This window comes from Neodiprion virginianus, chromosome 1 (genome assembly GCF_021901495.1).
Source record: "Neodiprion virginianus isolate iyNeoVirg1 chromosome 1, iyNeoVirg1.1, whole genome shotgun sequence".
In the NCBI taxonomy this organism is placed as follows: Eukaryota; Metazoa; Arthropoda; class Insecta; order Hymenoptera; family Diprionidae; genus Neodiprion; species Neodiprion virginianus.
Window position 1 is genome coordinate 12,886,560 of NC_060877.1, and position 25,986 is coordinate 12,912,545.

The 25,986-nt window shown below is 35.2% G+C and overlaps 3 protein-coding genes across 6 annotated transcripts; 2 read left to right on the plus strand and 1 right to left on the minus strand.

The window, feature by feature from the left end:
- Positions 1 to 1,711: 1,711 nt before the first annotated feature.
- Positions 1,712 to 6,100, plus strand: LOC124308779 (nucleolar protein 11). 3 transcript variants are annotated; one of them, XM_046771827.1, is made up of 4 exons: positions 1,712 to 2,037; positions 2,590 to 3,121; positions 3,203 to 4,242; positions 5,938 to 6,100. In XM_046771827.1, the coding sequence occupies exons 1-4, from the start codon at positions 1,906 to 1,908 to the stop codon at positions 6,064 to 6,066; spliced, it is 1,833 nt and encodes a 610-aa protein (XP_046627783.1). In that variant the 5' UTR covers positions 1,712 to 1,905; the 3' UTR covers positions 6,067 to 6,100. The 3 variants fall into 3 exon arrangements, with proteins under 3 accessions (XP_046627783.1, XP_046627790.1, XP_046627799.1); XM_046771834.1 differs by lacking the exon at positions 1,712 to 2,037 and adding an exon at positions 2,067 to 2,283; XM_046771843.1 differs by lacking the exon at positions 1,712 to 2,037 and having other exon boundaries at positions 2,590 to 2,672; positions 2,810 to 3,121.
- A 1,395-nt stretch (positions 6,101 to 7,495) lies between these two features.
- LOC124308792 (cytochrome b-c1 complex subunit 2, mitochondrial) lies at positions 7,496 to 16,576 on the minus strand. The gene is made up of 7 exons (XM_046771857.1): positions 16,420 to 16,576; positions 16,028 to 16,167; positions 15,061 to 15,252; positions 12,033 to 12,249; positions 10,323 to 10,754; positions 10,027 to 10,248; positions 7,496 to 7,758 (listed from the first exon to the last, which is right to left on the minus strand). The coding sequence occupies exons 1-7, from the start codon at positions 16,462 to 16,464 to the stop codon at positions 7,672 to 7,674; spliced, it is 1,335 nt and encodes a 444-aa protein (XP_046627813.1). The 5' UTR covers positions 16,465 to 16,576; the 3' UTR covers positions 7,496 to 7,671.
- A 347-nt stretch (positions 16,577 to 16,923) lies between these two features.
- On the plus strand, positions 16,924 to 24,804 carry LOC124308747 (nuclear pore complex protein Nup107). 2 transcript variants are annotated; one of them, XM_046771763.1, is made up of 8 exons: positions 16,924 to 17,201; positions 17,550 to 18,111; positions 18,925 to 19,400; positions 19,825 to 20,032; positions 20,159 to 21,012; positions 21,295 to 21,612; positions 23,063 to 23,314; positions 23,474 to 24,804. In XM_046771763.1, exons 2-8 carry the CDS (start codon positions 17,556 to 17,558, stop codon positions 23,573 to 23,575), a joined length of 2,766 nt encoding a protein of 921 aa, XP_046627719.1. In that variant the 5' UTR covers positions 16,924 to 17,201; positions 17,550 to 17,555; the 3' UTR covers positions 23,576 to 24,804. The 2 variants fall into 2 exon arrangements, with proteins under 2 accessions (XP_046627719.1, XP_046627726.1); XM_046771770.1 differs by having other exon boundaries at positions 16,924 to 17,100.
- The last annotated feature ends 1,182 nt before the right edge of the window (positions 24,805 to 25,986 follow it).

Consider the following 25,986-nt stretch of genomic DNA (forward strand, 5'->3'; position numbering starts at 1 on the left):
CTTGTTTTTACTCCAAACAGGTTGTAGTCAGCTGCAAGGAATCCTTGTCGAGCGGCGAAGAAACCGTAGATGAATGGTTAATGTTAAGGAGTCAAGTAATGGTCAAGATTTTTTAAATTAATAAAGGATTCATTTTCCCCAAGTGGTACACGAATGTGGGGTGCAAAGCTGCAAGAATACCCACGTCATACATTTTTCCATATTCTGCAAGATCTGAAATTGTAAGATTCAACGACGAATAACATAATCTACTCCAGTTCACTCAATTTAGTATTAAATAAATAGTATCTATGTCCCACAAACAATCACTATTGTACTGCAGGTGAATAATGATAGTAATCAATTATAACACATATGCAATTCTACACATTTACATGCTATAAAACTAACAAAATAACAAGTAACCGGTATGGTAATCTTAATAGATAAACTTTGTAACGAACAGGCTAGTAGGAACATTTAAGAAGTAAACTACGACTAGAACTCAGCGTATCGTGACCCCGAGAGTGCACACGGCATTAACGTCCGCGAAATATAACACCAAGAAACATGGGTCACCTCTAGCGTACGTACACTGTGATCACCATATAAGGAAAGCGCAGCTAAAATCGGCCCAGGTCCTAACGTCCTCGAAAAGGGGGAAAGAAGCACGGTAGCCAAGGGAGCTTACTGCCCCAACACCAAAGCCCACGCGGATAGGAAGCTGATGGCGCAACGATCCTACACCCACACCACCGCACCAACACGGCGTTGTACCATGTATAAAAAAGCTCGCAATATAGTAATAGCTAAAGATCACGGACGAACATGCGACGAAGATATCATGCCCCAGTTTTAATTCCTAGAAAAAGGGGGAAGGTGCGCAGAAGTTGACAAAGAGTTATAAAGAGGGGGATCGTTCTGCACAGCAATCGATACCCATAAAAACGGCGACCGATCACCGGATCGTCCTCTTGGATTCTACCACTAGTTTCGTTATCTTGTCCCGGTACAGTTTCGCGGTAAAATCCTTTTGCCTTTTGCATTTAAACTTTTCCTACGAAGTTACTCTGTCTAAAACTCCAGCGACCTTCCAGCTCCATTTTTGTTATATTAATTCAAAATCTAACAACTTGTAATCCCATTGTTTGTGACTTGAAATCTGAAACTACAAAATAAATACAAGTTAATCAAAGTACTCAAATATTACATCCAAATCAGTCATTCCGTTAATTCCTCTCACCAATCTGCGCTGCAATTCATCATATCCAGAATATTCTCCAAAGGTAAGGCCATTTAAATCTTTCATCCAACAATTACTCCTTCCTCGGTTCGTTCGATTAGAGCGATAGAATGACCGTTGTCCGATGTATTTCAATACTTTATCAGTAATTGGCGACCCAAACTACTGATGTGAGTCGAACTGTATCTGTGTGAACAATGCCAGTGTCTAGCATCTGTGAATTTCCACCAGGTACCGTACGACACCACAGCCGTATGGGACCTTCCACTCTATCCAATTCTAAATTCTCTCTGACGCGACCCAAGTAGCGCTTCCCTACTTTATTCACATTCCTATTGGTCGAAAGCTGGGCAGCAAAGGCCGTGTTCGTAAATTGACTGATGGTACTGAAAATTCCCTAGGACAGAGTCAGAGCTATCCGCGAACTTGGAAGCGCAACAGAAATAAAAGACTGCTGACAGTACTGTCAGTCAATTTTCGAACACGGCCAAAATAGTGCGGGTAGCATTTTGCTGCCCGTGAAAATTTAGCTCGAGGCAAGCTTATATTCAGTGAATATAGAGATCAGTGATGTAAATACTAAATATAAACCAGTGTGTGCGTTGATGACAGCGTATTTTGAATAGCCACGTGCAACCACACAAATCTTCTAATATACGAGTTGCATTTATTAATATGTTGTAATGGCTAAACTTAGCTCATATTACACTTTGTGCCCACTTATAGATCAACAAAATCTTCTGGGGGTCGAAAAGGATTGTAATCCTGGATGTGTGATAGTTACTTTGGGAAAAAATATCGTTATCAGATACAAGGTTATCTTCAGTCATCATATCTACGACATTCTCGGTCACATCAAAAATGTCCAAGAAATTTTTAATCCTCACACTCAGATAGCGAGATACCGTCTTTCTCACGCAAAAGACGTTCGCTTCGGCCTAATTTTATAACAGCCTTTGTTTCTCATAAAGAACATTGCAGGAAATGGAGTGTCCACATGTGCTTTTAGCAATCGAGTTTGACAGCAACAAAATGTTAACCAAAGCAGAATGCACCCTCAGGTTGACAGAAACTTATTGTACTTCGCCGTTTCATACAATTGCATGGTTGTGGTTTTCCATATGTTGCCAAATTTTTTCTAAGAGCTACATATATTCCTAAGTATTTCATTCGAGGCACCTCAAATACAACCATAAGATAGGGACACAATTTATTACTTGGCAGCACAATGCTATCTGGGTGGGAGTTATTTCTCATTTATATTGCCTGCACATTTTTTATATGTGCAAATACGTATATAAATACTCACGTTTATCTAAATGGTAAGATCAACTAAGCAGTTGTCTAATTTGATTTATCCTTCACAGCTACAGGATTTGAAACAGTTGAGCAGTTGGTCTACCAAGGACCGTCTTACGACTCAAGTAATCTACGATGAAATAGATGCTCGGTACGTCGCAGTTTTCAATGAAATTTACCTTAGGGTATGGCATGAGAGTGCTAGCGACCTTGACAAAGTAAAGAAGCATAAATTTCATAGCCCATTTCACGCTATACTTCGAATAGATAATTATCCTCCAATCTTAGTTTGTCAAAATGGGTCGACAGCATCACTTACTTGGGCTTTGACAAACCGAAAGTCATGGTATAGCAAAGGAGTCCTCCAAAAGGAAGAGAAGATAAGAGACTGTCAGCTCATAAATATTGGCTCAAAAATGTACTTGTGTATGTTAACATGTATAGACAATCTCCATGATTATATTGTCGTTCCACTTGATGGCCAGACATATGTTGAAGACTCGGAAAATTTAAAGAGGATCAAGCTGCAACGAACTGCAGAAAAACTTGTAGGCCATGTAGTTATCCAAGATACAAGTAATGCTTACCTTCTCACTTTGTGTAAGTAAAGGAAATCAAGTCATGATATCAAAATTTGACTGCTTGTCAAATAAACTACTATAAATTTCCCAAATTTTTTAGGGTCACATGGACGACTCTACAGTTATTCATTACTTGGATGCTCTGCTAATCCACCACCAGGGAATTTACTGAGTGTTGTAACAGCACTGAACACGAAGCACCCAATCATAATGACTCCCTTGAATGAAATAACAATTGCAGCTTACGGTGCTGATATTCAAGAAGAAGGAGCGATTTTGGTTATTTATAACCTTTCGTTTAAGTTGGTACAAGCCATCCAGAAACTTAAACTTTATACAAAAGAGGCGAAATTGTGGAGAATAGAAGACAAGTTGCTCCTAGCAGCCAATCGCCACTTAGCAGTAGCTCCATTTAGCCTAACACCACAGCGAATCGAAGCAATGGTTGGATCTTCGCGTCTTGCTCCAAATTCGACTGTCAATGTGAACGGAGATGACAACGAAATTGTTGTTATACAAGAGATGGAAACTGCTATTTGGGGATCAGAGGTCACAGAGACTGTAACATTTTCTGATCCTATGCCTGAAGATATAAAAGTACAGCTCTCAACGCTAGTCAAAGATGGTCTGCCTGAAGCTGTTATATTAGAAACATTGATCCCTGCTCTAATAAAATCTAGAGATATTAGGAATATAATTTGGTGCCTGAAGAACTTCAGAGATGTCCCTGAAAAACTGCTAATCAACCTTTTATCGTTTTGTCTTACCACATCTGACAAATCGTTCGATTCCGATCAGAATGGATTTACCGATTCTTGTGTAATTGAGCCCCTTGGGAGGGCTGTTTTTCTCAATCACATTCTTAGTGTTCATTATTCGGACATTTGCCTAATGTCGCATTTAAAAACTAGTCTTGGCTTCACTGAGATTTTGAGTTTACTCGATTATCTGACTCATGCTCTCGACTCTACACAAGAAGAACACGAACTGCCTCAAACAGGAACTTCTCAGCCCAGTGAAGAACAGCTACTGGACTGGGCCAGCCTCTTACTTGATTCGCATTATCAACAGTATCTTCTATCCCAAGACCCAAGAATCTGTTCATTGCTACAGCAGCTCAGCTCAGTGCTAGAAGTCCATGTAAGTATCATAATTTATTATCAATAAAATTAGTATGAAAGGTGTTGGCAAGATTTGAAATGGTACTGGAAAACAGCTTCATTCATCATTTGGTATAAAATATAATATTCTTGATCTCTTTCGAACGTCAATTTTTAAAAAACCGTAAACACTAAAAGTACCATCGTTGACTATTATTTTTCAATAGTCGTTTGAATACGCATAGAAATCAATAGGTTTTAATATCAAATATTGCGAAAGTAGATACATTTATATGAAAACAAGAATATAGCTCGTATATTACTCAATATGTGTACTTGCTGGACAATCTGTAAACTTAGGATACTTTGGTGAATTTTCGATTGATTAAGATAACTTTTTTGAGAAATGTAGGTATATTTTTTTTGGAACTTTTACAATTGTGAGATACTCTTTTTTTGTTACCTTCATATGAAGAATCTTCTTTTGGTCAGGACATTACAAAACCTTAAAAAATCTAAACTGGTGAACTGTGTTACAGTCTATGAATGCTAGATAATGTCTTTGAAACACTTGGCAAAATTTTTGAATTGGTCAGAAAAAACAAAATTGATATTTTCAACGAATCTTATTTTTAGATTTCATTGGTCACCCATTTCATTTCATTAGTCTTGAATTAATGCACTGCAATTCAAAGTTCTCTAGTAGTTAAGGGAATGAAATTCCTAAGAAACAGAGGTCATACTTCAAAACGTATACTTACTACTTATACATCAAAATAATGTATGATCATGACATTGAATACAAACGAAATAGGCTGTCGAAACATTGGGAATATTCATATTTCTGTATAATGTTTTTTTACACACCGTATGAATATAATGCTATGGTCAAATTATGAATATTTCATATATTATTATGTTTTTTTGGTAATGAAGTGTAGGTAACATTGATCTGGAAATTAATAATAATTAATTCAGCTGAAATTTTGTTTATAACATCAGGCTTCACAATGAAGGAGGATTTGTCTCACGGAGTAGAAATATGTTTAGAAAATATATATTACTATACATATTTCATTTTTTATCACGCACACTATCTTTTATGTCGAGAGAAAAAAAATAATAATAATTTGCAATATCAAATCCTATCAAACTGATTATTATTTTTTTTTTTTTGTTATATTCGTCATGCAAAAATATATTCTTCCACAATTTTTTTAATCAAAAGTTGCTGATTTTTGTGTACGCTCAGATAACTACCATGAACAATAAATCGTATTGGGTATTCTACGACAACTCGACCAATGTCTATTCCTGATAATCTCCAGTTTGTTTCAAGTTTTGTTAATGAGAACAGTTTTCCGCGAATTAAAAGATTGTAAAAAAAGTCTGTAAGTCACTTATTGGGCAGCATTTTCCTTTGGTATCTTCGGTACAAATACCAGTCATATTTACAGCTGGGTTCACAGCAGAGTCAGTATAATATGTTCAGAAAAGTTAACCAATGATTTACGGAAATAGTTTGCGATAAAAAAAGCTTGTCTAACAACAAATTTTTTATCGCTGAATTCGAATTGTTTATTTATGAATATAAATACCCCGTAACTACGAGAAAATTTATGAAATTGGCAGAATCCAGTTGACCTGTGACACTTATAATGTATCATCTCATTATCAATAACTGACTCTTTAATAGTAATTGATTTGATTTATAATTTCATTTTATCATTTCCAGTTTCATGTCATTGATGATCTGCAAACTCTAAGATCACTGGTAGAAAGACTTCGCGACGGCAAATCTCTCGGGCCAACTCCGAAAGGTGCTTCAAAATATTATTCTATTGAAGAAGTAAAGTTGTATTAGGTACAGAGTAAATAAAGATAAATTTGCACATTAAGACATTTGCATTTCGTTTAACTTAATATTAATTCATTCTTTTTCCATCTTTTTATGGGTTGAATCAACCGCAGTGAGTAAGAATTCATTTTATATGGCTAATTTCACAATTCATATCGTAGCTATCTGGTATCAAAAATACAATTTGTCTTTTATTCTCATATCTCATCTTGCGAGATAGAAGGTGATGATTTGTAAAATACTAACTTTAGAACAAGAAGGAAACACACATGCTACGTTTTAGACGAAACATACATATTATGAAATTCGTCTCATGAAGCACAATTATAGACCTTGTATGTATGTGACATGTTTTCAAGTGTATTACAATACTTGTTAAAAGCCACGTAAGACAGGGATCCCCTTGTTAGTGTTTGATTACGACTACGGTTTCAGTCTCACTGATCACCAGGAGAGAGTCTCCTGAAAATCATAGTCTAAACAGCGGGTTATAAATTCGCAATCAATACTTGTCAGGCAAGTGTAGTACTTGGCTCTATTTTTTGATTTCCCATCAGAGATTAGCGATTAATTTTCGCACTGTAATAATTACGTACTTGGCGGATGTTTTGAAATTCATAATGCTTTTGCGACGTATTTAATTCTTTGTCTCTATTAAAAATCTGCGTCGAAGGTTTTAAGAGTTAAAAAAACAAGAATCTGAAAAATGCTGAATTACACAGGACATGAACTCAATTTTTCTATTTTTTTTCATCAAATTTGTAAAAGATTTGATACTAAAACAGTTTAACATCCTGGCAAAATTTTAATAAATTTATGGAAATTATATCCTTTATGTCAATCAGTTTGCATTCTACCTTCTGATAGATTTATTTGTTGTGTCATTATTTAAGCGGTATAGTAATGTTCAGAATCTAGTTGAGATTATACCTCTTCAAAATATTGAAAAAATTAAAAAAAAATAATTTCACCTTCTACATATCACTCTAATGATTGTTGAACATATGGATTTTTGTGCCCCGAGAAGTTCGTTGGGGAAGGTCAATATTTGATCAGAAGATTGTCTTCCTCGACAGTAGCCATACTACGAACATCTATGCTATTAGGAATGTCTTTTAACCCTGATGATGGCTGGCTTGGCCTAACCGAAACATCGCTCAATGAAACTTAACAGTTTCACTCCGATCAAATATTGACCTTCCCCGACGAACTTCTCACTCATCTAATGATATTCTCGTTTATACATCGTATTTGCCATACCGCTCGGAAAAGGAATATATAAGTGTTAAATGATAAAATTGAAAACGAGTTCTAGGGCTATAGTAACACAATGCAAAACCTACAATGGCAAAGGATGATAGATTGTAAATTCTTTTATTCCTTGAAGTAAGACGGGACAAGAAGGTAGTCTTCAACAATAACTTTCAGGATGTTATTACAGTTCAACTGTTTATTATTTGGTAATATTTACACAATTACAGGAATTGTAATACCACGATGGCCGTCACTTTATGATCGATGCTCTAGTGACGCTCTTGTGATTTCTGATAAATAGATATCCATTGTTAAATAGTACTAAATGATTGACGATCTCTCTATTTTACTCTGTCTCTATTTTAGTTCTTCAACATATGGAACTGTATCAAGATCGCCAATTCCGGCCATGGACAGTTTACCCTTGCCAATTTTAGCAGCCACCTGTGAAAGAATATACTCTTTACTTAATGATTTTCATTGAAGGTTCCCAATAGACAAATTAGGCAAAACAGGGATTCTTCCGAATTCCCGTTAACTCGAATAATAATATTTTGCAACAACACATGGACTAGTTTGATATTTATGTTAACAATTTGTATCATGCGAACAAGGTATCAAAAAGTATTTATTCTTTCAAATAAATGATTTGCATATGGAATCCAAACATGTAAATTTCTATTTTTTTCATACTTATATTTCGAAATGTCAAGTTTACTACACAAAGACACATTTTTGTCAAGGAGCCCTATCAAACCAAACTTCTAAATTCAACGCCACTCAATCAGAAATCTACTAGATGGAATTTCAATGAAGCTCCTACCATCGTTGCCCTTTGCCGACAACATGGATCTATCAAGGCATAGTCCATATTTCAGTGACGCATTTGCCAGAAATATTTTACAAGGGAGTTTCAGCTCTATTCCGTAAAAAAAAGGTGATGGTAGTAACGTCATGTATACTTGCGGGTGCCAATATCAGACTGTTTGCTTTAATACACAGAATGGAGTAGGTTATGCATGAGCCTAGCGATCAAAGTGGTAAGTGATGTTTCCAAAGAGGGAGTTGAAAAGAAAAAGATTGAGCACCAAATGGACTACCAAAGATTACCACACAACTGTAAAGCAGCATCATCTGAACATTATACTTTTCTGTATTTTGTTAACACCTAATTTTTTTTGTTTCTTTCTTTTCTTTTCAATTTCTCGATTTTTAATTGCTGGAATATTTCATGTTTGGAGCTAATGCCACGGAAATGTTTATTTCCTTGAACACCCCCAACTATACCAACCTAGTTTTCTTTTTTTCTACATCGAACATTAAAGAGCTACGAATTTTTAAGCCCACTAACATTCTCTCATTATTACACTAGCTCTGACTAGTAAAAAAGCCTTCAGGATAAAAAAAAGTTTCCAGGATAAATCAAAATATTCCAAGACTTTTCCTATTTAAGGATATTCAAAGAAGCAGTAGATACCCTGTTCATTTGCAATTAATGGAAAAAGTATGACCTAATTCTTAGGGATTTTACAATATTATACAAAAACAAAGTCGACTTTTCAAGACAAACCTACGAAACTTAATTATAGAAAAGTACATTATTCAATAATAGTCTACTAAAAACTGTCAATATCAATTGAGGAAGTATAAGACTTGAATGTAATTGTTGTAAACCGTATGGCGAACCAGCCCGTGGGATGAGAATATTTATTTTGAAACTATATTGCGTCTGTTGCTAATACAATTGCATGAGAGCGGTCATGAAAATGAGGTAATTACCGATTGAGGTAACCCGATTCAAAACTTGAATGTATCCCCTAAAAGGTAGGGCTCATGCCCCTGGGGGGTGTTTGAATACTTGCTTGGTTCAATTAAAATACCTCAAAAGCGCGGATCAGGGAGTGAACGCAATAAGCAATGGCTAGCTCTAAAAGACAGAGCAAGAAGCCCGTGTTACTCAAGCGCTCGCATTCAAAGCTGGAGGTTGCTCCGACCGATATACTGGAAGAATGAACTCATATACAGTAGCGCTCAAAAGTATTCTGACAATATGAAATCCGTTATTATTTTGATCCATAATTCTTCTTGTTGTTCTTTATTTTAACATTATTTTTTAAAGAACGAGAGTTAAATTTCTACAATTATGTACAACATCGAATTTCTTCAATAAAAAATATCATTGATTCTTGTATTTTATATTTGTATCTAATCAACCCAATTACTATCTTTGTCAAAATACTTCTGAGCGCTACTGTACATACACTATCGAATGTGATAAACGCGTGACAAATCTGTTTTGCGGGCAGTGGGCGCCATCAGCAATCGAAGCAATCGAGCTTAAAACCGGAGCGCGAGAGATCAGTTGACCATTAAGACCTGAAGTGATAAGTTGCTGCACATGAGGACCAAATTCTGGCGAATATTCGAACGCTGTCATTTTCAGCAGAAATTAGATTAATTGCAAATAAGAGCAAACCCTTCCTTTGCTTAACAATAATAGTCTGCATTGCATTTTGCAACTAAATGCGAAAAAGGAGACATTTAAAAAAAAATTGGAGTACAAAATGCTACGAAAAGTTTAAAATTCGGTGAATATTTGTTATAGTATCTATCTAATTTTTTGTGAAGAATAGTAGAAATTTTTTTTACTATACATATCTTCTTGTATTTAACTAATTAGACATCAGCTCAAGTAATAACTTTAGGACTTACGTTTTTGACATCGGCGGCACTGACTTTTTCAATTTCCGCAATAATCGCACTTGGGGATGCTACAGTGCCTTTAAATAAAGCCTGCTGTGCGAGAGACTCATGTCTTGCAATGGAATTATCAGTAGCATATAGAACAGCAGCTTTCAATTCTGCTTTACCGCGAGAAATATCTGCATCTGTGACTGAAGGCTTGAGTAGCCATTTACTGGCTGCAGTTGTTAGCTGTTTGGAAAGGAAAAATAGCTTTAGTGAACTCATCTGGTACACATTATTACATACACAATTGAGAAACTTACAGTTCCTGCAATATTTCCAGGTGCCGTTAAAATAAAACCGAATATTCCCGAGTCAGAGTAGCTCGCATTCAACGCTGATACCGCAAAAGGATCTTTACCCGCTGCTGTGGCAACAGTTCGGTAAAGAGGGGCCGAAGTTGATCCCCACTTAACATGAGGCCCAGTCCCAGCAGCTCTCTGCAATATCGCGAAAGCTATGGCCTCTTTCTCTTTGTTCAGTCCTGCTCCTTCCACAGCCACAGCTACAGTAGCAAGAGAAGATGAACGCTCCTTGCGAAGTTCGCCACCAAAGTATCGAGCAGGTTCACCACTGGATTCGCTGGACCCCACTTGCAGCTGAGAGGCAAATTTATTGAGCTGTTCTTGAGAAACCCCTGTAGCAACAACCGCGCATCTCGGCCCAGTGAACCATGTATTGACAAAATGTTGAAGCTGAAAAATGAAAATAGTTGCGTATTTTGACACAATTTATAATGAATCTTGGGGTGCCAATTGAGGTATTGGAATAAATTTTCGTGACCATTCAAGGTTATCAAATTTAAAATAAGCTGTGTTTTCTAGACTCATTTAAACGAATACAGGTATGTGTTATCATACACAGAGGTATAGGTTATTTCAGAAAAAAAGCTTTCAGTTTAAATTCAAATCTGATTCATAACCTTTGGTTTGCTGGCATTAGGCATATGTTATTAGAACATCGGAGACAGTCTAGAAGGAGAATGCAACTTCATCTCTTCTTGAACACTCAACCAGATGGAAAAATTATGAATACAACTGTATACATACAGATTTACTTTTTCCATTTTTATGTTCAAAGTTTTAACAGTACCTGTTCATTTCCAACCAATAAAACCCAACGTGTAGTTATCTCTTGGGACTCGTAATATATGGTACATAAGGAATGAACACCATGCAAATTCGCAGGGATGATAAGTAATGAACTGATGATGTGTTTGATTTAGATAAGTCCTTAAAGTCACTTAAGATACATGAGAAACCTCAAATGCAAATGATCTGCGTTACCAAATACTTCCTGTACATTCTTTACTGAATCTTGAATTACAAGTTCAATATAACATTAGACCGCTTTTATAATCACTATTCAACATTTTACTCAGATCACAAATAAAAAGGAATCTAAATAAAATACGATGCTTGTCGAACCATTATCAATATAAACAGAAACTGGATTCATGGTAAGGAAAAACAAAAAAATTGCAGAAAATGCTATTTAAAACTTCTGCGTAAATTACAATGTTTGTAGTCTGGTTAAAAAATAAAGTTTCTTTATTAACTGATAGTTTTCCTCATGCGCGTCGTTAAACGTGAAGGTGAAGCCAGTAGCCAGAATTAGCAAGCAAAATAGTAATTTAGTGAAGTTTTAGATTTATAAACTTATGAAGGTCAAATCTTGGCATGAAAAATTAAAAAATTTTGATTGATCGGCCTCATTGTCCTATCTTGATCGACATTACTACCTTCGGTATCTAACTCTGGTTAAAACAACTCTATTTGACCAACATATCATTAGCCACCTTATAAAAGTTTCTTTTCGATCTCAAACAGATGTCCTATTAACAATTTCCTTTTTATGGCAATATTCGAATCCATGGCGTTTAGAAATCTTGTTCAGCAAATTTAATTTTTTTTCATGTTTCTGATTTTATTGCTCAGTTGGCATCCCAATTAAAAAAAATCGATTTTTATTACATTTTCTGTGCCAATTTTGCCAATGCGCTGTTTAGGGGAGTAGAGTGAGTAACCAAGACCCTTGCGATAGGCAGCTTTGTGTAGTAGTTCAACGATCCGAGTTGTCTCTGGAATAGATGAAAGCTCATAGCGCAAACGTGGAATCTGGTCATTCAGTTCCCATGGTTTGAATACTTGACGCGTAGCAACATCTTCCAAGAACTTAAGTCCAACATCTCTGCGAAATTAAAGAAAAAAATATGAGGTACAATCTGTCGTAAGTGAAATATTCAAATCAAAATTGAACTATATGAAGAAAGTAGAGAGTCCATTTATCTTCAATTATTTTGGACACTATGAAAACATGTCAAGTATGAAGTACATCCTATTCAAGTTAGGACACCAAAAAATATAAAGTAAAAGTACTTTTCAAACACAATGTTAGACACATTCAATATTTATTTCAATCGCTGTTCCTGTCAATCAGAATTTGGCATCTTTTTGGAATACTCTTCAGAGGTTGTTGGTTCAAATAGCTGATAAAGTGACATCATTTTTTAATTTAGAAAACGTTAATATTTGTTTTCCTAGAAACGTGGTGTTTAGAATGGTTTAGACATTTATGACCTGATTCTTGGGGTCACCGAATTGGAAATTCTTCCTGGTACTCCACACCAATGATTGGACGCTCAAAGGACAATAGTCTGATTGTAGTCGTTTCCGAGAAGTATTGTTTCAAGTCATGATGCTATTTTTTACTGGTCCAGCAGTCCTAACAAGCTTGGAGATGGCGAGGCTACGGGACTAGGCTCCTAAGTACCATATTGTCAACCCGGACTCAATTCCAAACACGATTGACTTTTCTTCACATCCAATTTGATAACGTATTTTGTTTATTGAGAATAAATCTAACTTTATCAAATATTTCGCCAATTCGAAAAGAGTCGACGCTATGAGTTCCTAAATAATAAGATTTGTTACAAAAGTACACCAGGTACATATATAATGATAGCAACAAAATAATTTCCTTCACAAGAATAAAAATATATTGATCGCTGTCTTGAAGATTCTCCATTGAACCTTTAAAAATACTCAGGTGAAAATTATTATAAATGCACAATAAACTAAAATTGTCTTTATGGCAAGCCTATTTGACAAATGCAATGCTTCGACAATACATGGTTTTTTCGTTTTACTGTTACATATTTTTGTTGAGTACTTTCGTAACATATCGCATTATTTATGAAATAATAGTGCCCACTCATTTGATTTAAAGAAATTGTTGATTATATTAGACTTATTTCTCACGAACAAACTTGTGTTGTTAGGTTGCAGAAAAAAGTCATCATGTTCATAATCTAACCCGAGATGGCTGCACGATAGACGTATACCTAGTCAATAAGTCATGTCACCGGTCAACAGTCATCTGAAGTACAGAATCAGGAATGAAGGGAGTCCTGACTTCAGTTGAAAATAGTTGAAAACAGGGTCTGGTCCTTTGAGACTAAGATTATTGGTATGGAGTACTATTCTATGCCGGAAAAACTTTGTAGTGATAATGGTGACCCTGAGTCTACTTTCTGTCTTTGTAAGATTTTATTTCAGTAATTCCTCTTCAATGCTTTCAAAATGGCTGTCTATTCCAGTGGACATACATTTCAAAAATTCTATCAAAAGTTTCACTGGTTAGATTCTTTTTAAAGGGATGGGTTATAAGCTCGGCCTCTATTAATGCAAAGTTGTAAGCTTGTAAACATTTCGTGTTCACTGTAATGGACATGCATATTACTTTTAATATATGTTCAGGTGAATTGTAAAAAAAAAATACAGATATTTTAGTTAAAGGATACCGAGTTAGAATACATTGAAAAAAATATTTGACCACTGGTAGATTGAATTTAGTTCTAAAAGGTATATATACATAAATGTATATGTTAGACCAGTCCAAAAAGAGGACTTTTTTTTTCAAAGTCACACGTTTAATAATTGTAAGAAGAGGAAATAAGACAGCTGTCAAAATTTGAGCCCTCAATGTTGGGATCTAGTAGTTCCTGGACACTATTTTTTATTTTCGATTTGATTAACAAGCTAAAATAGTTTTAGTTTCATTCTGAATTTTGTAGCTCAGTAACGAGGCAATGTAAATAAATCTTCGATACATATTTTTGTAGGTAATTTAAAAAGGTCTCTTATAATTTTTGATAACTCAACTTTTTCAAAAGTTATTCAAAGTTGAAGTTGAAATCACGTAAAAATTCACTTTTTCAAGATTAATTGCGAAAATACTAGACTTACCACAAAACATCGCGGGTTTCTTTTGTAAAGCATTTCAACCCCTATACAATTATGTCATTGCCTTGTTACTAAGCTACAAAATTCTAATACTATTTTTGCGTGTTAATCAGATGAAAAATGAAAAATGGTCTTCAGGAACCACTAAATGTCAACGTTAAAGACTCAAATTGTCACAGGCGTCTTATTTGCTTTTTCTACTACTATTAAACATGTGACGTGGAAAAAGAAATCACAGTCCATTTTTAGGACCAGTCTAGTATCTGTAAAGCCAAATTGATATATAACAGGAATACAAATGAAAAAAGTGAAAATCTTGTAGACATGTATTTAGAACAGTTTAGTATAACTCCTTCCAATAAGTTTATTACACGCTTTTGTAAAACAGACTTCATTAATGTAAGCTTCATAATATCGTCCGTTCTAATTTCTTGCTCAAATCATACTAATTAGACGTTTCACCACACAGAAGCTGTATTTCATCATTGCATGGCCATAACAAATGAGTTAGAATTAACAACCTCAACATCATTGTTACATCGGCATTCTTACAGTGTAACTGAGACATTATGAGATTGCAGATGTTATTGAAATATGTCTACAAATTCTGTCGTGTCAGGACTAGGGATTCTGTTTAGTATACTGATGACAGGAAGATTTTTTCCTGCGAATACTAAGAACGAAAAGTTATGGAAATAGGTATAGTTTTAAGTACCAGGCTTATCAGATTGAATTGGCAAAGCTGTCGACAACTCACAGTTTATCGCGGGTACATTGCAGAGTGTAGGCAATGCTTTCACGATCCGTGGTGGCCGTTAAATTTCCTCCGATTTGCTGAATATTTCTTGTGATGCCAAATGCGCTGGAGCGATTAGTTGTTAGCCCTGCAGCCAATCTCAGAACATGTGATGTGCCCTGTGTTTCATACGTTTCATTGCGTGGTCCTGCCCTATACGACAAAAGTTGTGTAAAATTGAGTTGAGTGAACAATTCTGATAAAGTAAAACACAACTAGGTCCAAAATTTTCAAATAATAAGCAATTATATTGTAATGTACCATTTTGTTAGATTTACATTATACTGTAGCTACGTAGCTGTAAATGACTGCACGACTGGTAACCATACACAGCTGCACGGTTTCCAGCTAAAAACTGGGTGTGCAATTATTATCTCGTGTGTAGAATATGCTAATTTATCAAATTCGTAGTAAGAGTATGATAAAAGCTGAACAGGTTCTAAGAAATAAAAAACAAAACAGTTTGACTGACTGGGGTTTCGAACTCAAGCTAGCAAGTTCACTGCAGCAGAACCTTAGCTATTGCACCTCCTGTTTGCTAAAGGATGGTACACCAAAAAAATATATGTATCAATAGCTGTGCTGTTTCCTAGTTGCCAACCAAACTGCTGTTTATCGCCTCCATTTGCTCAGCATTTCTTGACTGTCTAAGCCCTGTTTGAGATTACAGCAACAATCTATTCATGTTTGGCCAAATTATTGAGTTCCTTGATTCGAATTAGTGATTTGGAGCGACTCTAGGTATTTAGGGCAATAGCGCCAAAGTAAAACTGTACAACCAACAAAGAGTTGATTCATAATAGTATTGTACTTATATTGGAAAGATACTGCTCTGGACTACCACAAGTCGCCCCAAGTGGACAAATTGAAAAAAGGTAATAAATAAAATGTTACTGCGTATTAACTTTCCAAAATTGCTTCTACATACTTGAATATGACGGACACTTGAGTAACAGGGCTATCGTTGTCGAGCGTAGCAACGGTGATTTTGTTGCTTAGAACCTGAATGTCGAGGTTTTGGGCAGGTGCAGATTGTGTTGCAGCAGCAGCAGCTGCATAGTGTCTGACCTAGAGTAATAAGCGATGATTTACGTCTACTTTGAGTTTCGTAATGGACGAAAGTAAAATATTTACAAAAAATTTCAAACTTGCACTATAACTGCAGACTGAAGTATGGATAACATCTTTTACATAATAGTTTCAAGTACAGTATAGCTCGAAATGTCGACACCAAAGTGAACCGTGCGTACAGAAACACTTGAAATCATTTCGTACATAGGAGTTTCAGCCTTGTGGATTCCGATAGATTATTTTACTTACCGTTGTATTACGCAAAAGAGGAGCTCGTACCGCCGAGCAGGCCATTTTCGTGCGATAAAATAGCAGCTTCCAGACCTACTAGACGGAGGGATTGTCTGCTAGTCGAAAAGAATGTCGAAGTAGGGTGATAGATGCCGCTAGTGCATGCTAGGTTGTAGGCAAAATGGTGGAAAATATGAACTTCATTCTGTGCAGGCCTACTTCTGCAGCGTTGGCCTCGTGCTGGGGTTCAGGGCTTGGAATAAATAATAGCGCCATTTACGATAAGAACAGAACTGACTCTGGTAATTTCGATTCGCTGTCTTCTCTTTCGGAATTAAAGGAAAAACTTGTACGTGCATGCTTGATTCCCCTTCCCCTGCCCACGATTAACATGCTCACTCCTTAAGTCACTGGGTGGATTTCACGTGCGGCAACACTTGGATACAGATAAAGCTCGCCACGAAAACTAGAGATTTCTTCCTGAAGACTCGTGCTAACAATATAGGAATTTCTTTGAACAGTTGGTACAAAATTACCTAAAGGCTTTGATCCGTACACCACGTGAAGACTGGCCCGCCAATGGCCCGCCAATTTATACATATTGCATAGTAACCGGCAGCAATTCCGTACTGTGCTAACCTACGTTGTTTCAGTTATCAAAATTCTTGTCCAAATTTGTATTCTGAAAATATTGACAAGGTGCAACAAGTTTTGAATTCTTATTGTGTTGAGTCCGTGCATACTTGCAAATTGCAACACTGGGAAAAATGAATTAACCTGATACTCGTATTAATCTTACGGTTAGCAGTCAAATTACATGCATGCATCTATTACGGAATCGCGAGTTCTTTTTATTGGTTATCGATATAAATTGAATTTCGTGTGACGAAACAGTAGTTCTTTCTAAGTGCTGAACTACCTGTCATCAAAAATCATCGGCAAACGTTGCATTTTCCGCTAATATCCACCGTAATCTCAAACTTTAAGAAAAATTACTTTCCCGGCACATATTACATTCATTAGTTACTTTACTAGTTCAGAAGTATTCACTACTAGCTATGTTATTGCCCTCGCTTTCATCGTTTTTCACTCAATAGAATGCTGTGACCACTTGGATTATTATTTAATCATTGTAATTATTACATCAGATCAAGATGGAGCCGTTGCAAAAAACTGCAGACAACCTCGACCATTCAATCCAGTTGCTGGGCTCGGGTAGAACACAGAGAACTTCGTTGCTGCGATTAGCAACTAAGAGCACAACGCCTAAACGAATATCATTGCAACCGAATTTCAATCTCGAGAGAAGCTCGGATTCCATTGAAAATGTTCCCAGAAATTTTAGTGATGAATCTAGGTCGTTTCCATCCGATGCTAAAAACCCACGAATGCGGAGGTCATACTTACATTCGAAGGCAGTTGATAAATATGACACTGAGGACTTTGATACATCTATTACAATGGCACCACATGAACTTAGGGATATCATGAATACCACAGAAAAGACTGACCTTACTCTAAGAGAGCTGATGGATGATTCGACTGCCACAGGCTTAGTATTGAAAGCTAACGAACCCTGGCGTGAAGCGAATGCTAAACTATTCCATGAATTCCTTGAAAGTGTTCAGGCACACAGGGCTGCACCCCAAGTATTTGAAACCATTGCAGATTTCATACAGACTTGCACAGATACATTAGAGATAATGCGGGGTAGGTACTAATTCGTTCACTATCCGACATACACAAATATGTAATTGTAATTTCTATTTTAAAATAGTCATCATAATTTCCAGTTCATTATACACATATTTTTCAATTCTGGAATTTTATAAATCTCAAATGAAAATAAAATAGTTGCAAAACAAAACAGGTGATTGAAATACTCTGAAAATTATGAGAAAAGTTATTTATTCATTAATGGTACAAATGGTTTCAGTATCAACAAATGTTTCAAAAATACCATTCAATTACTTCTTGTCTTTATTGATTGAAATCATAATATTCAAATGGAAGATAGAGTGAGTATTTTTCATTACTGTCACGTTTAAAAAATTTGTTATCATCTTGATCACTATTTTTATACGTCTTGATGAAGAAAACACACTGTCAATCTATTGAAACTCAATACAAAGAATTGCCAAAATTCTGGTGGCTCTGTCCATTATTGTAAGAAGTACGAAAAATTATGTCTTACCTTGAAATAAAGTAACGAATTTGAACAGAATACATTTTTCATTCATATTTGCATAAAACTGTAGTGCTCTGTTTAAAAGAAAAAAAAAGGAATAATTTCACAATTAATTTTCAAGGGTCATATCAATGAAAGGCAGAATAGCCAATTCGGTTTCTCCTTAGTACCTATGAAAAGCGATGTGATTGATATTTTTTGCACTGAGAGTGTATTAAAAAGTACTTTGATACTGAAAGATTAGCCTTCACCTGTACTTATTATATTTATTGATTCTACCTCAAAATTCTAGCGACTTAATGTGTAATTTTATTAAGGATTCTCATATTGAACAGGTATGCAGTCAAAGGTCGAAAACACTGAAGTATCGGAGGAAGAGATCAACCTTGAAAATGAAAGAAATACTTGGCGTTTAGTGTACTGTCTGTACCAACACCGTGTAAACTCCTCAAACTTTCAGTCAAAAGTAGACATGGAACTGAAAACTAATATTTCAGAAAAGGATGTGATTGAAAACTTGTACAGAAATGAACCCTCGATTACTGAGTACCAGCTAATAGTCGATTGGTTGGAAAAAAATGCATCTGATCAAGCTGATAGTTTACCAATGATGGAGCATTTTACCGATAAAACTGTAGCATGGGAAAATACTCTTCATCAACTACAAAATCTAAATACAGGAATCACCTTCAAATCATCTCGGCCCATAGTAACATCCTTAGACCCTGATGCACCGATCCGAGAAGGCAGGCCCTTACACGACTTGGACAAAGAAGACGATGTTAGATTAGAAAAAAGAATGTATTTAGAGGTATGTATTATTCTTCTATGGAGGAATCATCACCACTTATACGATTTTGTTTAAAGAATATTTTTTTTTTTCATCAATTTTTGTGATCATATTTATGAATTTGAAAATTTTAGATAACTTTGTGCCAATGTCTACAGAATCCGTGGAGGTTTTTCACATTTCTTTTCTTTCAAATAACATTTATCTTAAATGATATTCGATCACTTCTCAACTTTAAATTATTTCTGGTATTTCACGATCATATTATTTGTTGCAAATATCATCAAACAAAATCATTTAAGCACTATTTATAATTCTTAGCGTGTAATATGTATTGTATCTATCAACAAATACCATGGTAGGATATTACTTTTTCGTATTCAGCAATTTTGTTCTTAATCTTGCCTGTCTTTGCACGTTAAAACGGAAAAAAATGTTTATATAGGTAAGATGTGGACGGTTGCAAAAGGCACAGTCTCTATCTGTTCATTGTGGTCAACCATGGCGAGCTGCCTGCCTATTAGGATGGAAACCGCATCACGATCCAAACTACACTAATCCCATCAATAACACAAAACTTCCAATTGAAGGTAATCCTAACAGGAGTGTGTGGAAATTATGTGCATGGGAGTTATCGCAGGATAATCGAGTAGGTAAGTAAACAGTTAGATTGTGAAACTTTTGTTTTCAACTTGAAGTTGTGTTACTCAAATTGAAATTTTACATTAAGTACTCGAAAAATTTTGTAGTGTATCTTTTTTTTTGCCAAATTATTTCAGGCGAATATTATCGTGCCATATACGCTAGCTTGTGTGGGAATCTTAATCAGCTGTTATGTGTATCAAAGTCTTGGCAAGACGCATTATGGGCACACATCAAAACATTGCTAGATATCAAAGTAGAAAAAGAGTTGAGAGCTGGAGTTTTAAAGAACTACACGCCAATGCCGGAAGATTATTGGAAAAACGAGATGACAATTGAAGAAGTATTTGATGCATTGCAAGCCTCAAAATATTCGAGTATTCGAATGCAATCCCACAAACCTGATCATTTGATACAAAAATATTTGATGCTTGATCAAATTCCAAAGCTAATGGAAGAAATTGAGTCATTTGTAGACTCTGGTACCTGCACGTCACAATTCCTACGTTTTGTCGCCCATTTAACTCTGTTTTTGAGACAAATTGGTAAAACTGCCAATGAGAGAATAGAGCACAAGATATTGACCACTTACGTACATGTTTTAATCGAAATGGGTGACCCGAATTTAGTTGCGTTTTATACAGCGACTCTTCCGCAAGAGGAGCAAGTTACAACTTACGCGAAATATTTGGAAAATATACGGGAATATGAACTTCGCAAACAGTGCCTTGCTGCGGCAGAGTCAACTAATTTACATGTGGAGGCAATAACCAAATTGGTCGTGGAAAATATAAGGCAGAAAAATCAGGAAGTCAACTCTTTGGATCTGAAAGGCAGTATTACAGAAGCTGATCAAGAAAAAATTGATGCGCTTGACTGGGTTGTATTCTATCAAAGTCAGCGAGAGGAAGCTTTGTGGCAAGCCAATGCTTTGATTAGGTATTTTCTTTCTATCGAGAAAATTGATGCTGCCAGGAAAGCGTTGAACAAGGTGGAGTATATTATTGTATGCCAAACGTGTTCATGCTACTTTAAATGGTTTTCAATATCAAAAATTTTAGAAAAATTATGAAATATGTAGACTGAACCTTTTACATCTAAACAAATGAAAAATTCGAGCGTCATCGTTTCGACAGTTGAGTCTACATTAATGTCAACGTTCAAAGTGCTCGCTAGATTAAACGTTCTGTTATTACTAGATAATTATGTTACCTAATTTTATCTAAACTTGAAAGTTGACCTTAATTTTTTCAAACACTCTATTATTATATAGATTCCCATGGATTCGATTGAAGTAATTATGACGGAATATCCGTCTCTAGAAGGGACAATGGCCAATCTGACAATGTCAAACAATTTACCGAAGAAAGCATCAGTGTCGATTCGCGAATATTTATGTTACAAAGCATACCTAGATGCGCAGGAAGGTTTCACAGAATGGTTCACGCATTTTCATCACGGCAAACCCAGCCCGCTACTCGATTTACCAATGTATGCGACGTTCACGGAAAAAGTTGCTCACGATCATAAGAAGGCTCAATATAACTCAGAGCTGGAGAGATGGAAGTGCACCATGCAGCATCACACTAAGGTATGTTTGTTATAAGCCCAGAATGAATGTAAATTATGATAAACTGCCATCTTTTCAGTATAAATATCGAAAGGTCACAAGCAACAAAAATCGACCCGTTTTGTCAGATTATTTTCCCGTTAGCAACGTCTATCATAAGCAATTTTACACAAAATCATTAAGTTTTTAGTGATCATAAGCAGTGTAATTTGTTTTATTTACTTGATACGTCATTTGTCTCTTGAGTATGAGTTTAATCCTTGGATGTGTTGAAACTTTGTTCATTAAAAGACAAACAGCGTGATGCCAATCCTATAATAATATTAAAATACGGAGAGATGTATCCGATTAGATACTCGAAATTTATTTTCAGATCCTTATTTTTTCAGCAGATGACTGAATATGCAAGATACTCTTACATGTTAGATTTAAATCATTTGAACAATTTTATTCAAGAAACTTCTTGAATGCTTGTCATAGATGTATGGATTCCTCTTATGAATACCGCGGAAACCTTATCATTGTAGTTGAGCTGTAGTTAATGTCACTGAAACTTGAGAAATGTATGGGGTAGAGAAGAAATGGAAGAGTTCTTGCGCAATGTTGGAAAGTACGTAGGGATGCCATTGTCTCTCTCGCTTTTGCGGTATAATTCACATGTGATTTGTTTGCGAGTGCGAGCAAGATCATGTTTGCCACTCCCACTACAGCGTGAAACTTATGACTCTGTACTATGAGTGCAAGAGAGAATGGAAGTGGCTGTATATTTTTCCTACCCTGTTGAATGCTCCTCCATCTCCTCTCTGCGTAGGGAATTCCACGTGATTTCACCTAGCATGAATAGTCACTATTCCCAATTTTCTTGTAACTTCAATATTTGATGGTACTTTCACTCTCACACAACTACCCATATACTTCTGTTCCTCTATATTGCTTACAGTTCCGAAATAGGGAGCCTCTGAAATTTTTAATTTCGGGCCACTTTGACATATCTGAAAAATTCTGAAGTATTGTCCGCACAATCACAATAATTTCAAAAACTTGCAAAAATTGGCTTAAAAGTTATAAATTATTCAATACAGTTCCAATTTAATATATTGTTCCAGTTTTTTCAAGACACTCTGAAATATCTGCATGAAATTACAAGAGATTCTAAAAAAATATCACAGTTTAACGGCTTCTCACTTCGAAATGGCGAGTAATATTGGGAACTAAAGAAATGCAGGTGTTAGTATTTGCGAGAACTACCGTATACTGATATTGCAACAAAATTGGAAATGGTAACCATCCAATGTGAGGTGAAACATAGTATGGAATCCTCGTTTGTTCTTGAATTGTTTTCTGAGAAATCCATTTTATATGACAAATATGACACATGACATAGGGATAATAATTCTGTGAAATAGAGCATATATTTGTATTCAGGTGGGATCAATCACATTTATAATATTTGGGCCTACTTTTTGTTTAGGCTGTAAAGCAACTCCTATTCAACGTTTTATTATTCCCTGACGGAGGATGGCTTGTTGATTCAAACTACAACAATGAGGAGCTCTTATCTCAGGAAGAGGAGTTGCGAGAAAATCAAATGGCAAATTTGCGAAAATTATGTATTCCAAAAATTGCTTTGCTACTACATTCCGTGATGTCGGAAATGGATGAACACGCAGATTGCGTTGAATTGGCCGACGTATTGGCCTCGGAACAACATAAGCTCTACAAGGTATTTCACGAATGATACTTCTGCCTGTAATATTTAGCCGTTATTGCACAGTGTTTCCAAAAGATTTGGTAAGACAAGTCTTACACGGTTAGGTCCAACTAAGTCGACTAATTTTTTCAATTTTCCGCTGTTTTAAAAAATCTTTTGCTTATTTTTCAGGTATTTCCCAAAGAACGGCTTCGGGACGTATTTAAAAAAATTTGCGAGTCATCTTTAGTATTGATGGATCAGAAAAAGGATCCCTGGGGGTATCCAAAATGAATAAAATGTTTTTTAATATAGATGTACAGCACACGAGGATAGATACTTCTTCGTACATTCATTTTTTTTTTGATAAAGTTCGCTTGTTACAGATAATAAAAATGAATTGAAAAAAAAAATAGTGTTTTAAAAGTACTCGGATGCTGGTTTTTTTTTTTTTACAAAACCCGTTTATTGTCAACCACAAGAAGTGAATATAAAATTTGATACAATGTTTAATAAGTAATAATCATAATTTATCGTAATTATATGGATATACATATCAACGGTATATCCTTGGTTTTTCTTTTTTTTTATTTAATTAGTGATACGCAGTACCAGCTTCTTCGTAAAACTACAGACATTGTAACATGTTGAATTGTAAATAAATGCGTTCACGTTATAAATAGGTATTGTAGTAGGTATGATAAAAATTAAGCAGAAACTTTCGTAACATGTCAAGTAATTATAACTACTATAATTTGTAAGTCGCGAGTAGTATTTAGTATACAATAAAAATGACGGATAAAAGGATAATGATTAATTTGTGTCACCAATTAAGTATCAAGGTAGAGATTTAAGATGTGAAAATACTATGCGAGACTGTGAGACCTATTTTTAATATGTTTATATCGTATTTCTGTACACGTAAATCGAGTAAAAAAATGATTAAACATGTACAAAGGTATACAGTATACAGTACAATAATTGAATGACAATATACACGTATCATTTTCAAATATTAATAATTTGGTTACCGACATATTTCTCTGGGAGCTATTATTATTGATTTGACAAGTTACAAACATTGCTTCCTTCTTTTCTTCGTTTTTATTCCCAATTGAGTATTACGAATTGAACAGATTTACGCATAGACTATATGAACAAAGTAACATTCAAACAACTGGACCTTAACAGAACGTATAATTAGTTCTAATAATTATTATCCAATGGAAGTATACCTTCATCGCTTGTTTGGGGGCACTCCGAATGCCTCGATTATGGAGAAAAAGCCAGGGGGCTTCTGATTCCCTGCTTAAAAACTGATAGGATTTGGATAGACACGATTAGGTATTAAAGAATATCGTAGAATAGGATTCAAAATCATGATACAAAACGACAAGTATTTCATATTTTACCAGTATTTTTCATGTCCTATCAAATTTTTTGAGCAGGGTTACGCTAAAAAAAAAAACGACAAAAAAAAACGTATTGCGGCCTTAACTCTGCAGTAAATTCATGATGCTTCACTAAATTAAGACCAATTGATTGATTAAACTTTAATATAATTGTACATGTGTTTTTCTGTTTTTTTCTTGCCGAGTATACCTAGTACTCTCAAATTGCTTTACATTTACAGTTTGGTACTATAATGTATAATTTAAATTTATTTAGTTTAATTATTGTTACTGTTATCATATTTTCTTTTTATTTATTTACCTAGCCTAACACATGAACGTTGAAAAAATGGTTGACAATGTTTGATATAATAATTATATAATGGTATTTTGATACGCCATAAGGAATAAATTTCGTTTTTTCACATTTTTTTTTTTTACTCATTCTCATATTTTGATACATTTTCGAACTTTTTCTTTATCTCCACTTACATTTTTCGGGATTTATTAGACGTAATATTGAATTTCCACTTTCTCTTTGTTGCTCGTAATGACAGCGGGTTATAAGTAATATTACATTAGTGTGTCGGAAATTACTCAAATGTTCGCTGCAGTTATGCGATGTTGGGACGCCAGCAACACTCCATACTTGTCATCGTTACTATAATCTCACTAACTACTCTACATATTTCAGATTTTACTATAATTTTCCTTCTACGCTAATTAAAGATAATATCCCTAGTAACAAGCTGACAATGAGTGAAAACTTCTCCTATAAATATTGATCAGATTCTTCAGGTTATACGGTAGATCACTAATCGTTTGTGTCCTTATTCGAGTGCGGATCTGTCATCAGACTTTGCAGTACAAGATCTATTGAAGAATTTCAGCAGATATTCGGCAGTTTTTCGAGTAGACAGTACAATAATGAAGAACCTGGTGTAAGACTCCAACAACTTTGCTCTGAGAAGAAGTGACTGCGGGAATTGTGCAGTTTGATGGAAAATTGTGTGTTAGAACATTCACGCAATCTGCTAGCAGACGGCAACTAGAAAATTATTTTGCAGCGTCTGTATTAATGATAAGTTTTCAGTCTCTGTCAGACAAGATTCTTGACGAAAAATCTTCGTCAAAGATTCACTGACGAAGTTTAATTGTTACTAGGGATTATAGCCCTGAAAATATAGTGAGAATTCTGATATTCATAAGATAGGAACTAGCCAATAATTTACTGACTTAAAAGGATATAAGTAAAATGTTTGAAACAAAAGCTAGAGCTGACAGATACAGAAAGAATCTGACGGTGAAACTGAA